Genomic DNA, 15,640 nt, shown 5'->3' with positions numbered 1-15,640 from the left:
TGAAAATTCACAGGAATAAACTACATTTTAAAATTAGAAAATAGAGAAAATAGTTATTCAACATTGTAATAATATTTCACAATATTACTTTTTTTTAACTTTATAATAAATGCAGAGCGTTTGATATCGCTGCTGTAAAACTTGTTGTAAAACTTCTTAACTGCAAATTTTAAAATTATTACTACAACTACAGAGGAAGGAGATATATATCGCTGAATGGTTTGAATTTGGATCTGTTCCTGACACAACCCAGCTAACACAAGACCAGTGGGCCACTGGCAGCCCACCAGTGGCAAAGTCGGCGGCCCACCGGCGGACGCCGCCCGCGGTTCAATGTCGTTTTGCTCACAAACCTTTAAGTCAGTCCCGGCGCCATGGGCGGGCATTGGGGGGCCTGGCCCGCCCTGTGGAGTCACTAGTGCCCGCCCTGGACGAGCCTGCTGTCTCCCTTCTCCTGTTCACCAGCTCCACGTCCCACCAACCACCAGTCCTTGCTTGTTTGCACAAATTTTTTTTTTATCAATAGGCTACTGTTATCAAAAGTTATCGTTTTGTATATATATAACTCCTGAATAAAAATACAAATGTGTTTGATCTGATTTAAAAAAAAAATTTTTTTAACGTATTTGATTGGTTTGTCGATAGTGAGCGCAGCTAAGCATAGCGCTTCCGCTTAACGTTAGTTGTAATTTAAAAAAAAAAAAATGCTGAGCGATCTCGTGTGGCAGTGCTATGGATATACGGCGTTTCTTTAATCAAAAACCACCAAGACGTTGATTCAACTCCCGACAGTGCAGAGGCCAGCCGTTCCGCCAAGGCCTCAAGCAAGGGTCGTCACAGGTGGCAGCACCAGGGGTTCTCGGAGTTGAGAAACCCAACCAAGTAATCTTAAAAAACTTTCCTGCACGTGTTTTCTCAGGCAAAACAAGATAATTCAACAGCTCCTGGCATAGAAGCAGAGACTGGCTGGAATACTCTATTCATGCAGATGCTGCATTCTGCTACCCATGCAGAACGTTTCGAGCGCCCTCCTCTGCCACAGACACCACATTTACGATTATTGGATTTTGCGACTGGAAGCATGCAGTGGAAACTGGGAAAGGACTTAATAAACATTCAGCGTCTAAAGAACACCAGACTTGTGAAGCTATGTGGAGGGACAAGGAGAGACGGATTCAGACCGGTAAAGAAATCACAACTTTAATCAATGCAGAACATTTGGAACGCAATAGATACTACTTATCATCAGTAATCGATGTCGTCGAGTTCCTTGCAGTGAACCAGCTACCTTTTAGAGGTGACCATGATGCTTTTGATTGTATGGCTGAAGATGGATGCGGATTATTTTTGTCCTTATTTGAATATACTTTGAGGAAAGATGCTGTGTTGGCCAAGATAGCGCAGACTATCCCACACAATGCTAGGTATACTAGCCATGACATTCAAAACAGTTTGATAGAGATTATGAGTACTTTGGTCACGGAGCACATAGTGAAAGAGGTTGGCGAGTCATGTTATACGATAAAAGTGGATGGAACTCGAGACCCGACAGGAAGAGAGAATATTTCAATAGTTGTGCGTTTTGTGAATAAACTGAATGAGCCAACTGAACGTCTTCTGACAATTGCCACCGCTGGCCAGGGAGATGCAGAAACACTGACTGACACGATCATTGAAGAATTAACAAAAGCAGGACTGAGTTCTGGGAAAATCATCAGTCAGGTGTATGACGGCGCCTCCCTGATGTCAGGTAAACACGGAGGGGTGCAAAAACGTCTCCAACAAAAATTGCACCGAGATATAGCCTATGTCCACTGTTTCAACCACCAATTACATTTGGTGGTCACCCATGCTTTGGCAGCAGAGCAGGCCTTGGTGGACTTTTTCACTATGTGTAACATGCTCTACAAATTCTGCAGAAAGCCTACCGTTGCCATTCTCTACAAGGGAGAGACATTGAAGCGCCTCCTAGACCAACGCTGGACTGGTCATTTTGGCACGGTCTCCGTTATTCTGAGATCATTTGATGACCTATCCACACTGCTCCGAGAAATCAACAGCAGCCCAGCCTATGGAGCAGATGTGCGAGTTGAAGCAGCAGGTTTACTACGGGCCATGTCTGAACCCAGCTTTAGGTTCATTGCCGAGATGGTGCACAAAATCTTATCGTATCTCGACCCCCCTAATCTGATGCTACAGGCAGAAGACATGGATCTGTTAACAGGTGTGCAACTTGTAAATTCAGCATGTACGTGTATTGAAAATCTCCGTTCTGAGACGGAATTTGTGACACTCTTGAAGCGTTGCAAGGATGCAACAATAGAGCCTGTGCCAAATAAAAGACGACGCACACTAAACACATCCTTCGCCATGTATGCAGTTGAGGAAAGAATTATATATGAAGATCTCAGCGACGAAACAGAGCTACGCAGGATGTATTTCAGTTGTATCGATGCAGTTTGGGGAAATGAAGGAACGCTTTGGGGAACGCAATTGTGTGCTGATGGATGCGCTCAGATCTCTGGACCCAGAGGATTCTACTTTCTTGGATGTGTCCAAAGTGAAACCTTTACTGGACCTTACTAATACACCCATTGTGGAATCTGAATACACAGTGGCTCACCAATTCCTGAGCATGCAAATAAAGGGCTCATTTCCAGCCGACGGGGGTAAATGGACAATGAAAAAAGTTCTACAACACTTTCAGAAACCGCTCGAAGCAATGCCAAGCGTGATGACGGCGCTCAAACATGCTTTGACATTTGGTGCAAGCACGGCACTCTGTGAGAACTCTTTTTCCAAATTAAAGAACGTCCTTACAGAGCATCGCCTTAGCATGCTTCATCGACGCAAGGCCAATTTAATTAAGTTGGCATTTGAAAAGGACCTAACCAAAAAGTTCCGGGAGGAGTGGAAGGACATTGTTTTAAGAAGATTCCACTCTGTCGCACAACGTCGCCTACCGCTCTACTAATGTGATGAGTAGGCTAAGCCTATTTTATTTTAAGCAGGTCCTTGTCTAGACATTGTGAAAAATGAAATAAAACATATGATATGGTTATATACAACAGAAAATAGCACTTTGAGTTTTATATTATTTTTGATTATTTTTTAATATTATTTGTTTAAACTTGTTGGAGTGGTGAGTTGCTTATATTTGACTATTTTATAAAGTCCCTGCCTTTTAAAAATCAAAATGTAAAACAAAATATATAGGCTGTAACAATGAACAAATAAATAAAATGTGTCAGGGCTTGACATTGTGACAATTGTGTTGTATATAATTGATTATGAAGCAATATTCTCATCAGAGTTCAATCAGCTTTGACATATTTAAATATGCATATTTGTGATATTTTTACCTTTATAAAGGGCATTTTCCCCTTATCTTTTTAAATATATGCTTCATCTTTCATTTTAAATTCTTAATTTTGATCAATAAATTAAATTAGAATAAGACACTATAGGGCTGTTACTAATCAAATTGAATAATTTACACTAAATAATTTACATTAAATAATGTTATGATATTGTTTTAAATATTTTTTTGAATATACAAATAAGAAATGTTGGAAAGAATGACACTTTTAAACAAACTAAACCGCCAGTAGGTGGCGGCAGGTGATAAGCGGTCTTATTAAGCGAGTCATTGAGTCATTCATTCAAACGATTCGTTCAAACGGCTGATTCATCAAGAATGAGGCAGTTGTTTATGAATGGGTCATTGAATCTTTGACTCAACCGATTCGTTCAAAACGCTGAATCATTCAGTAATGAAAACACGGTTGAGTGTTGCTGTGAGACTGACGCGTTATGGTTCTGCTGTGATCTTTGTTTTAACTATTTTCGCTGCTGAAACAACAAAAACAGTCAATATTGCGTCTAAAATGTAAGTGACTTAATATTAATTACTTGTTTAGTGAACTGTCATATGAAATCAGTGTCACATTTTCAATCGTGATGGTATTCAGCACTCTTGGTCGTGTGATGTTGCTTAACTGTATCATGTTATAAAAACTCCACATTTTTAATTTTTACCGCAGTATGTTAACTGAGTTATAAATAAAATGTGTCAGGGCTTGACAGTGACAATTGTGTTGTATATAATTGATTATGAAGCAATATTCTCATCAGATCTCAATCAGCTTTGACATATTTAAATATGCATATTTGTGATATTTTTACCTTTATAAAGGGCATTTTCCCCTTATATTTTTAAATATATGCTTCATCTTTCATTTTAAATTCTTAATTTTGATCAATAAATTAAACTAGAATAAGACACTATAGGGCTGTTACCAATCAAATGTAATAATTTACACTAAATAATTTACATTAAATAATGTTATGATATTGTTTTAAATATTTTTTTGAATATACAAATAAGAAATGTTGGAAAGAATGCCACTTTTAAACAAACTAAACCACCAGTAGGTGGCGGCAGGTGATAAGCGGTCTTATTAAGCGAGTCATTGAGTCATTCATTCAAACGAATCGTTCAAACGGCTGATTCATCAAGAATGAGGCAGTTGTTTATGAATGGGTCGTTGAATCTTTGACTCAACCGATTCGTTCAAAACACTGAATCATTCAGTAATGAAAACACGGTTGAGTGTTGCTGTGAGACTGACGCCTTATGGTTCTGCTGTGATCTTTGTTTGAATCATTTTCGCTGCTGAAACAACAAAAACAGTCAATATTGCGTCTAAAATGTAAGTGACTTAATATTAATTACTTGTTTAGTGAACTGTCATATGAAATCAGTGTCACATTTTCAATCGTGATGGTATTCAGCACTCTTGGTCGTGTGATGTTGCTTAACTGTATCATGTTATAAAAACGCCACATTTTTTATTTTTACCGCAGTATGTTAACTGAGTTTAACTCACTTTGTGTTTGCTGCGCTCATTTGTTTCGAGTTCTCTTCGAGAGAGGCAGCGCAGCCTTGTTAGCGTCATTACATTATGCACTATCGATCGCCATTTAGACTAAATGATGCAGAATCATTATCGCGTTTTGGTGATTGTTATTGGCGTTTTAATCAGGCTAGGCTACTTGTCCGGTCGGGCAAGTAAAATTCTCTTTCACTTGGCCTTTTAAAAAATCCACTTGTCCCGGATAAGCGGACAAGAGTTGATGTCGAGCCCTGCGATGCGTGTTTAGACTGCTTCAGTAGGCTAGGTCCAATCTTTACGACTCCTCTGGAGTGGTACGTCAAGCCTTCCTCGTTTTTTCTCCATTTAATTCATAATTAATGATATTATGCATTGCAATGAGGTTGATCTCGTTTGTGCCCCCTTGAAAAAATGAAATGCCCGTCCGTGAATTTGTGTCTGGCGCCGGGTCTGCTTTAAGTTATCGAGTACACTACAAAATAAGAAATTCATTTATTAGTAGAACAGTTTGATCACACGGTGAGGCTGGTGAGGTTTTTGAGGATAACAGCGAGCAGTCTGTATCTGCCTCGATAGTCTTGACGTCTTCTGTGCTGAACTGAACTCCAGAAAAAACGCGCGCTCGTTTCCACGGACGCGGCCCGGATCCGCTCTGCGACTGTAGTTCCCGCCCACCAGGGGCGGATTGTTCATCTGGCAATTCTGGCAAATGCCAGAGGGGCCGGACCATTTTGTTTAATGTGGTGCCGGTCAGATTTTTTCTAAATATATATCAATAAAATTGTTTTTACGGGCCAACAGTGCATAGGACGGGGTTTTATCGCTTGCACGATTTCTCTATGGTTATAATAATAATAATAATGTTAATAATAAATACATGTTAAGCATTTTGCCCAGTCGGCCACGGCCGGCCGCCTGGTCCCGAGATGGGCCGACCGAACCGTTCAGTCAAAACCAAATGAAACTGCATTGCGCCACAACAGCCGCTTTCAGTGCAGACAGCTTCTTTGCTAGCTGCAGATTTGGTCTAATATACATCAACTCTATGCCTGTTAGTTTTGCCATAATGTATCGGCATAACCAGCCAAGGATACTCTTAAAAATAAAGGTTTGCCATAGAACAGGGGTGTCCAAACTTGGTTCTGGAGGGCCACTGTCTGGCAGAGTTTGGCTTCAACTTGCCACAACACACCTGCCTGGATGTTTCTAGTAAGAGCTTGATTAGTTAAAAACTGTACGGGACAGTGGCCCTCCTGGAGCAGGATTGGACACCCCTGCCATAGATGAACCAGTTTTTGTTCCCCAAAGAAACTTTCAGTAAACAGTTTTTAAAAGAACCATTTTTTTTCTTAGTGTGAAGAATGTTTTCGCACAATAAAGAACCTTTTTTGGAATGGAAAGATTTCATGGATGTTAAAGGTACTTCATGGAACCATAGATGCTAATAAAGAACCTTTATTTTTAAGAATGTATGGAACCAATTTACTATTATGATAAGGAAGCAACTGCTGCTCAGATGGGTAGTTGAAACACATGGGGCATTCCCAAAAAAAAAAGATGGTCTCCCATGTCAGGCCCCATGACTTGATTTCGAGTCTCTATCCACTTGTTAAGTCATGACATAAGGAATACCATTTCTGGGTCAAAGTCTCTACTTGTCTATTATCTCAAACACTCGTTTATGACCACTATTCATTTATAGCACACATTTAAGCTAAGCTTAAAAAAAACTCATGGTGTCCTCATGATGTCCTGGACACCACTATTTTAACGATTCATAAAAGATGAATCGCTGTCTGGCCAACTGAGATTTCGGTATGGAGATAAACGTTTTTTTGGTAGTATTACAGCACTGCAAGTGTATATTAGCACCTTTTGTTGTTTGCTTTTGGCATCTGGACCAGGAAATGATGACGTGTGATGCCAGATGTCAAAGCCCCAAAATAGTGCTTCTTGAAGAGTCCCACACCATACTATAACATGAATCACCACACTGTTCATATTTCTGAAGATAAAATAACAACTTGTGAGGTGTAAACTCATTCATAAATGCACCTCCGGGATTTTACACATCTTGTTATTGACCTAGTCCAGGGATCTTCAACATTTTTCAGGGCAAGGACCCTTTAGGTGATAGAGACATGGAGCAGGGACCCCCAATACAAAATGTGTCAAACAGAGCTACATATTAAGCATATAACCTTCGATGTTAATAGAAACTAACCATATTATGATTAAGAAGTTATATTAAGTAGATCAGAACTATGCACATTATTGTTGTTGCACATGCATCAATGTCTGTATAAAAATCACAATTCATTTGTTGTTTGCAGTTGTTGTAAATTATTTTAATGGATTTGCAGAGTCATACATTTTAATTTTACTAATCAGATGGACAGTTAAATATTTAGCTGAACTTTAGCTACAAGTTTATTAAAAATTCACATTTTCATTTTACTGTCACTGTTGATTGTATTTTCGGGAGTTAATCACACATTTATATGTAGATGTCATCTCCAAAACTTTGCAGCGTGTAACTTGCAGCCGGTTCTCTTGGCAGCATGAAAAACGATACTTTTATTCAGTGGTTTATAGCTGTATAGCTTCGTAAGTGTGAAAGACTGCTCACTTTACAATCACTAGAAAGCTTTCACTCATCTTAGTTCGCAATGTCACAACATTCCATTAAAATCAATAAAGTTGTCTACACTGTATAATGAATCTCTTACGTCGTGTCATTGTTAATGAGAGAAGATTAGAGTGAGCAGACAGCACTCTGAACAAAAACCCCAGAATTTTTAGCTGTGACTTGATTCTAACTTAAACAATTCTGATTGTTCATTATGTTCTAGAGCAGTGGTTCCCAAACCTGTCCTGGAGGACCCCCTGCCCTGCACATTTTGTATGTCTCCCTAATCAGACACACCCAATTTAGTTCTTGCAGTCTCTTCTAATGAGCTGATGAGTGGAATCAGGTGTGTTAGATAAGGGAGACATACAAAAGGTGCTGGGCAGGGGGTCCTCCAGGACAGGTATGGGAACCACTGTTCTAGAGATAATCGTGTTGCTCATCTCAATTGATGACACAGGTCATTCAGTAGCAAAGGGCAGAGTTTTGTATGCTATCCTCGTATTGTAAGACCCTGTTGTGAAGGAGCAAATCAACATAATGCAACACTCATCAGAAGTAGTGTGACGTAACTAACTAATCTTTCAGAAAGCCTGTCTGGATTTAAATAGAGATATACGTAATCTCATTCAGCACTTAGAGGAGTTGTCAGGGGGAGCCAAGCCCAAAGAGGGGCCAACAGCAGCACTCAATACAACGCCATCCCATTGTCTGGTTGGAGAAAGAAACGCCGAAAGCAGAGAGAGCGTGAGACAAGAGAGGAGGCAAGAGAGGAGGGTGGGTGAAAGCAGAAGGAAACTCAGCAAATCTGCCCCTTTGACCCGTGTACAGCTTGGGAATATGGGGAACACCAAGAGCGGTGCTTTGTCCAAGGAGATTCTGGATGATCTGAAGCTGAACACCAAATACACGGAGGAAGAGCTCTGCGCATGGTACGCCACCTTCCTCAAAGAGTGTCCCTCCGGACGCATCACCAAGGAACAGTTCGAGGGCATCTATGCCAGTTTCTTTCCAGATGCCGACCCTACCGCTTACGCTCGGCACGTCTTCCGCAGCTTTGACACTAATGCCGACGGCACCTTGGACTTTAAGGAGTACATTGTGGCGCTGCACCTTACCTCGTCAGGCAAGACCCTGCGCAAACTCGAATGGGCGTTTGCTCTGTATGATGTAGACGGCAATGGGACCATCAATAAAAATGAGGTGCAGGAGATCGTACGAGTGAGTATCGCTCATAATTGGCTTTTTAATGCACACCCTGCATTTGCTGTTGATTGAGTATGGAAAGTGTGTAAGACTGATGTTCTTGGGGATCGTTAAATGGGTTTGTTTGCATTCATTGCTCATGGTAAATTGCAGTATTTAGTCCAACACTTGTGACCAGATGGTTCAAGAAGCTCAGGATAGATTACACCACCTGATAATACAAGTCTCAATCACTTGAGCATGCCCGATGCCAGTAGTTTCCAATATGTCATTCATTAGTGTTATGTTAAGAGCGACAGAATTTTAATATTTTGCATTCTCCCGGTAACAGTCAATATTCAACATGATTCCTGTCGAAGACCAGAAAAACCTTCCGGAAGATGAGAACACACCAGAAAAGCGAGCTGACAAAATCTGGACTTTTTTCAGAAAGAAAGAAGATGGTAATAACTCATCACACAATGTGCTATTGCTGCAGACTACATGATCATGATGTGTTCTCGTAATCAATACATCCTCACGATGTCTTATTGTCTTCATAGATAAGATTGGAGAGGGGGAATTCATTCAGGGTGTCATGGAAAACAAAGACATCTTGAGGTTGATACAGTTCGACGAGCCAAAGAAGATTCAGGAAAAACTCAAGGAGAAGAAGCATTAATGACCACATTCCCATGAGACTGATCAGAGCTTGATTTCCATTCATTTGACACCAAACCTACACGACCCAGACTGATTCTCCAGGCCACACACTGGAGACATTCAGACACTCTATTCATACACACTTCAAAGCCATAAACCAGACTAACCTAGCTTTTCTTATAACACATGCAAGACTTGTGCTCTGGACCACCACCATCACCACCTCTACCTGAAGGGCCTCACTGCTATTTCGATTGCTTTTAGAATCCAATCGATAAGAGGTCCAATCGAATTAGGCTCGTGTTAACAGTCTCTGCTCAATCCTCTTAGAATCTGAAGGTCGGGTAAGACAAATCCACAGGGTCCAGTGGCTCTCCTCTTTTAGATCCCTTCAGGGTTAAGGAGGGGCGTGTGTAGAGCATTTTAAATGGGGGAGGGGGGGAGGGTTGAATAAAATCAAATAAATTACATGTTACCACATGAGAAATTGTACATATTCAATGAAGGAAAATACTTAAAGGGACTTCAAAGCTTTACTCAAATGAAAACACTTTCATCATCCTCATGACAGTACATATGGTTTTGCCTCATACCTAAAGGCAACACACACCAGTTTTTGTAACGTGCTGAGTTATACAATTATAACATATAGAGTGTATACACAATGTAAATAATAGATTGATTGCACAGTGTAGAGAGATTAATTGGTCATAACACAACTTTGTGTGATCGCAATGAACAAAGAGTGACAGCTTTTTAGTGATTATGAAGGGAGCGCTCTTTGAGAGCTTTCTATAATCCATTCAAAATGCAGAACTTTTGTTTTTCGGCCACACTCGTTGCAAAGTTTCGGGAATTGCATCTGCATATTTATGCGGGATTCACATAGCAGTGATTGACATAGTGAAAACTATAATGGGACAAAATATGTGAAAATGTGCATTAAGACTAGAGCACCCTCACTAATTTCAGAAGCAACCTCAGTGATTTATTTCTGGAACCGGGACTGGTTGATACACTTTTATTGTATAACTATATACAAAAACAACAAAAATACAAATGCACTAAATAAAATAATTTAATAAATGCATATTTACAATAAGCACTTAACTCAAATAAGTATTAAATAATAAAATAACTAGAGAAGGCTGACTATAATCAGCTTGCTTCCATTTAGTGGGATAAGCCTGCTCTTCGTCTGAATTAAAAAAGCCCTTCTGGTCTTGTTATTAACATAACTCGATAGAAATTGCCTAACATTAAGTATATAGAAGAGAAGAATATAGCTACCTATATTGCCCATGCCAGGATCCGCCACTGCCAGATGCAGTGAGAAATAAAAAAAAACAAGCCAATCACAAGATATCTGGTAGCGGGGCACCTGGGGTGGGCAATCAGATTTCTGTGGGGGTCGGTGCCACCCCTGGCCACCATGTAGACCCGCCCCTGGGGTTAAGGTGGTTTAAGCGCTCAACATGCATTCATCAGACTATGAAACCATCTGTTAACAGGTGACTGGATCATTTTTAAAGAACAAATTTCTTGTACTGTGTTTCATAGAATGTGTAGAGATGGTGATGAGAATTTTATAGAATTTTTATGTGAAAATTTAGGAATACGTATTAAACATTTATAAGTCTATCATTACTGCTCAATCCACCAATGCCAATTAGCCATTTAAAAACTTGGTTTCAGCCCATTTCAGATCAAAGATGACTGTTGTACTATTGAAATAACCATATACAAGCCAGTCACGACTGACTGTGTGGTTTCTGTCCATGTATTTGTATATTAATTTAGCAGCCTGATGTTTTACAAGAGTACAGATGTCAACACGTTGTTCATGTTCTTTTTTTTCAATCATTCAGTTTCAATATACTGTACATAAATATATTTTTGAGCTGATTTTCAATGCAAGTAACTGGTAAAATCATGTAACCACCACTTGTTGTTTCAGAAAGTTACTGACCTACTTTTGTACACGATATTATCACACAAAAACAAAGCTATTTCAAAAAGGATATTTAGCTGGACCTTTAATTAACGGATTGAGTTCAGAGTGAGATTAGTGTCTTGAGTCTCTAATCAAGTTTACTTACTAAACTTGAATACTAGAAAGGGCTCTCACCCTGAGTGTATCTTTATCATGTTGGCGCTGCTTACGGCCAAAGCTCTAAGGACAAGCCTGAAACACAGGGGCTTACCTCCTTCTTTTCTTAAAGCCGTCTTTAGCTCAGGCTAATGCATGGCCTGGTTTCAGCACTAGGACAGTGAGCTGCAAAACAATGGGCAGAGCTCTGCAGCATGGCTGCTTTTGACAGGTGGAAAACAGAGGCTAAAAGGTCACCTGAGAGGATCATTATTTTTAGTAGTGTTGCATTAAATTGACCTGAAGTAAGTCTTGTTCATGGAAATATGTGTTTTTGGTTTAGTTTGCCATTGTTTTGAAGCAGGGGTCCAATGTTTGGCTGGTTAGCTGCAAAAGTTAGGCTATACACACTCTGCATGCAAAAAAACAAACATCTTTCTTCATTTACAGCCATTTAGGAGTTGGCTTGTATTCTTAATTCTTATTCTTAAATACTACATGCTAATGTTGCTAAAAAGAAGAAACCTCAATGGTGATAAACAATTAGAGCTCTTTATTATTATTATTATAGACAATGTAGTCATTTCCTGGTCAAATTCAACATAAACATCATATCTTCATAAACATGTTGATAAATGAATATTATCAATGAAGACTATTAAGTTGAGAGCAAATAAATCAACATTTACAATATTATATATATAAAAGATCTAGTTTGGAACACAGACATTCAACTGAACGGTTCTTCAGAATACACATAATGCACACCATTGACATCAAGTTTCAATACAACTTCTGCAACATGTAGTTCTAGAATAGCTTGGGCAATGCAGTACAGTAAACTTGTTACATGCTAAACAGCAAATGTAAACCAGTCATACCCCATGTTAGGTGAAAAGAGAGCGACTGTTAGTAACTTCCAAATGATAAAGTAAATAATAACCTGAATGCATTACCTCTCATGGTACAGCATTTTTCCTTATAAATTTTAGATTTACTTTCACATTATAGGACATGTTAATGTGCATTTTACAATGTTCTCAGCTGTGCACGTATGATCCAAATCATGTATTTCTGGTGTGCATGAGTTTATTTGTGACTTGCAGATTTATTTTTACACTAATTCCATGCTTGTTTTTATTGGGCGATGTATTTATCTAACTCTAACCACTAATGTTTTTTTTCCTATATTGACCGATAGTAAAAAAATAAATACAAATCTGATAGGAATTTGAATGAAAGCACAGATATTTTCATTTCCCAAAGTGTGCTTTGACTTCCTGTGCTATATAAATATATCAAATTTCTCAATATTACTGTATAAAGTTTGAAAATTGCAATGTTTCATCTATCTTCCATTATTGGAGCTGTGCGATTCGAACAGTGTGATAAATAGCTGCCTATGTGCATTCAGCAGAAAACTGTTGCATCCAATCAAATGTTTACATATCTTTTAAAACATAGTATGACAAACACTACAGAGAGGTGAGCATGATGTAGGATGAGCCTGACAACAAATACAGACAAAAAAAAAAAGGCCACACACATATTTACAATTATGTACAAACACTTAACACAATAGATTGTGAACATTCCAAGGTAATTAACCTTTAGGCACTAAAAGGTGTACATTATAACACAAATCATTAGAATTCACATCTGATCCACCTTTGATTGACACCCGGATTCTACAGCCAAACCACATAATTTCACCATTAAGAAGAAATTTAGACGCCAACAGAGTAAATCTGGCTGCATAAGGGGATTTCTTGGCTTCAACTGGAAAAAATTATATGACTTTGCTATCGAGTCCTGGCTAGTTGACACATCTTTCATGAACACAATCAATGGACTAACCACCACTCAACTTACACATCCATTAACCATACACAACTAGTCCTACATTTAGATAAAACATGCTTTTCTGTAAAATAAATCTGCAAAAATATGAAAATATATCAATCCCATACTTAACCAATGCAACCTGATCCCTCTCTCATAAGGAAGGCTGTAGATTCACCAGCAGTTTATGTGGAGTTTGTGAAAATAGCATTAAAAACTTTCCACTGCATTCCTTGTTGCAAAAACAAAACTTAAAAAAAAAAAATACAATACAGATTTAACAATATAACTACTAAACGATGATATGCTTTAACTCCCCCCACCCACCCCACCCCGTAACTTTGATGCTGGTTATTTCTGCTAAGGATTAATCATTTTTGAGGTCTTTGAACACCTATAATGGCATCCTGAAGCTGTCTGCTTACATGTGTTCAAACGTTTGACTCACGCTTTAGTCCAGGCAACTATAAAGATCTACAAACTAGCTGTGTAGTTCAATGTGTGTACACTGTTTCAACACCAAAAAGATTAAAAAAAAACTGATTGGATTAAGTTTGTTTAACAGGAGTCCACTGCGGCAAATGAACAAAGAGGTCTTTTACTGTACAGTATTTGTTCAGATCTATATCAATTGTGCCTTTACTACTTGAATCATGTTAATGTAATTGACATACCGGGAAGTCTTAAGTAGCATATTATTCAAAGCACATGAAGGATTATATGGATGGCTACTCAGTATCATAATGCGTCTGCTGTGCTGCTGTCCTTTCCCGTCACTCATTCCACATGACATTAAGAAAATCTTCTATAAAGCTTTGTGTAATTTTGTAATTATCTAATATTTTCAGTGGAAATCCACAAAACAAGCAGTGCTTCAAGGGGTGATACCTGTATGGCTTTGGCTGAGAGGTTGAAGTACTCAGGTAGACAGGCATGCAGGTAGATTCATATAGTATAATGTGTGTGTGTGTGTGTGTGTTTTGTCTAGATGTCCATGTCCACAGGTCTCAGATCCCCCGTCTTGTGTTCCTTTTCCCAGAGCTCTCTGTCTTTGGCAGGATCCACACTCTGCAGAAGCTGTTCCACTGGCTCCATCGTCTAAGAAACAAATCAGAAAAGATTTTGCAACCACATACACTGCTTAAATATACATTAAATTAAATTTATGCATTTAGCAGACGCTTTTATCCAAAGCGACTTACAGTGCATTCAGGCTATACATTTTTTTATCAGTATGTGTGCTCCCTGGGAATTGAACCAACAACCTTTGCGCTGCTAACACAATGCTCTACCACTGAGCCACAGGAACATTACTACCCTTCAGAAGTCTGGGGTCAGTAAGCTATTTTATTTTTTTCTATTCAGCAAGGATGCATTAAATCGATCAAAAGTGACAGTGCTGCCATGTACGTTATAATGTTACAAAATATTTATATTTCAAATGAATGCTGTTCTTTATCTTTAGGATCAAACCAGCATATTAGCATGATTTCTGAATGATCATGTGACACTGAAGACTGGAGTAATGATGCTGAACATTCAGCTTTTCACATCACAAGAATAAATTTCAATTTACAATATATTCATACAGAAAACACTTTTTTGAAATATTTCACAATATTACTGTTTTTGTGGTATGTTTGATCAAATAAATGCAGCCTTGGGGAGCATAAGAGACGTCTTTCAAAAACATTCAAAAAATCTTACAGACACAAATTTTTGAACGGTAGCGTATGTGGTCACAAGGTAATTTTAAATCAATTATATAATAATGGTCATTCTCAGCAAAGGGTGCCATTTGTGCCAAATTTGTGCAAGATTTTGATATTTATAATTTTAGTACATTTTAGTAAATTCTGGTAGCATCACTCTGGTGTGATTATGTTACATTTTACATTATAATTGAATTGACATTTGACATTTTTCTTTCAAAACATTTTTTGTGCCAAACCTGTTACATTCAAAATGTTTTGGGATTGAAATTAAAAATGTGTAGCCATTTATATTTTAAATTAGTTTAAATCAAAATGTAGATATTTTATATAATCTATTAAAGTGTAAATGTAATGAATGGGGACATGCAAACCTGGCCAATATTCAGACAAAAATGAAAAATCATGTTTATTATTTAAAGTTTAATTTCACACTAACTGATAATAAACGCTCATTGATGCTAATAAAAGTCATTTTAATGGGTAAAAGCTCATATAATGTGTTTAATTGTGTAGAATATGTGTAGAATTTTTATGTATGCTCAGTATGTTCATGCTTGTAAATGCTTGTAAAATAGAAAAAAAAAAAAAAAACTAAAAAACCCACATAGTATCTCTGTCTTCA

General features: G+C 38.3%; 2 protein-coding genes and 1 long non-coding RNA gene across 5 annotated transcripts in view; 2 read left to right on the top strand and 1 right to left on the bottom strand.

Annotated features, from left to right (window-relative positions):
• The first annotated feature begins 8,146 nt into the window (after positions 1 to 8,146).
• LOC107725264 (S-modulin-like) lies at positions 8,147 to 9,824 on the top strand. Its single transcript, XM_016534475.1, has 3 exons — positions 8,147 to 8,745; positions 9,062 to 9,173; positions 9,273 to 9,824. Exons 1-3 carry the CDS (start codon positions 8,365 to 8,367, stop codon positions 9,389 to 9,391), a joined length of 612 nt encoding a protein of 203 aa, XP_016389961.1. The 5' UTR covers positions 8,147 to 8,364; the 3' UTR covers positions 9,392 to 9,824.
• A 659-nt stretch (positions 9,825 to 10,483) lies between these two features.
• On the top strand, positions 10,484 to 12,997 carry LOC107725263 (uncharacterized). Its single transcript, XR_001638102.1, has 2 exons — positions 10,484 to 10,806; positions 11,085 to 12,997. It is a non-coding gene; the product is annotated as an uncharacterized LOC107725263 (long non-coding RNA).
• A 93-nt stretch (positions 12,998 to 13,090) lies between these two features.
• The window catches only part of LOC107725262 (growth arrest-specific protein 7-like), a 60,826-nt gene continuing 58,276 nt past the window's right edge, over positions 13,091 to 15,640 (bottom strand). For all 3 annotated transcript variants that reach the window (XM_016534472.1, XM_016534474.1, XM_016534473.1), the window contains one exon: positions 13,091 to 14,401. In XM_016534472.1, the coding sequence (XP_016389958.1) occupies positions 14,288 to 14,401 (114 nt within the window). In that variant the 3' untranslated portion in view covers positions 13,091 to 14,287. The remainder of the gene's footprint in view (positions 14,402 to 15,640) is intronic.

Source organism: Sinocyclocheilus rhinocerous, unplaced genomic scaffold (genome assembly GCF_001515625.1).
Source record: "Sinocyclocheilus rhinocerous isolate Xijiao unplaced genomic scaffold, SAMN03320098_v1.1 scaffold2141, whole genome shotgun sequence".
NCBI classification, from domain to species: Eukaryota; Metazoa; Chordata; class Actinopteri; order Cypriniformes; family Cyprinidae; genus Sinocyclocheilus; species Sinocyclocheilus rhinocerous.
Note: the sequence above shows the minus strand (reverse complement) of the source record. Positions and strands in the feature narration are given on the sequence as shown.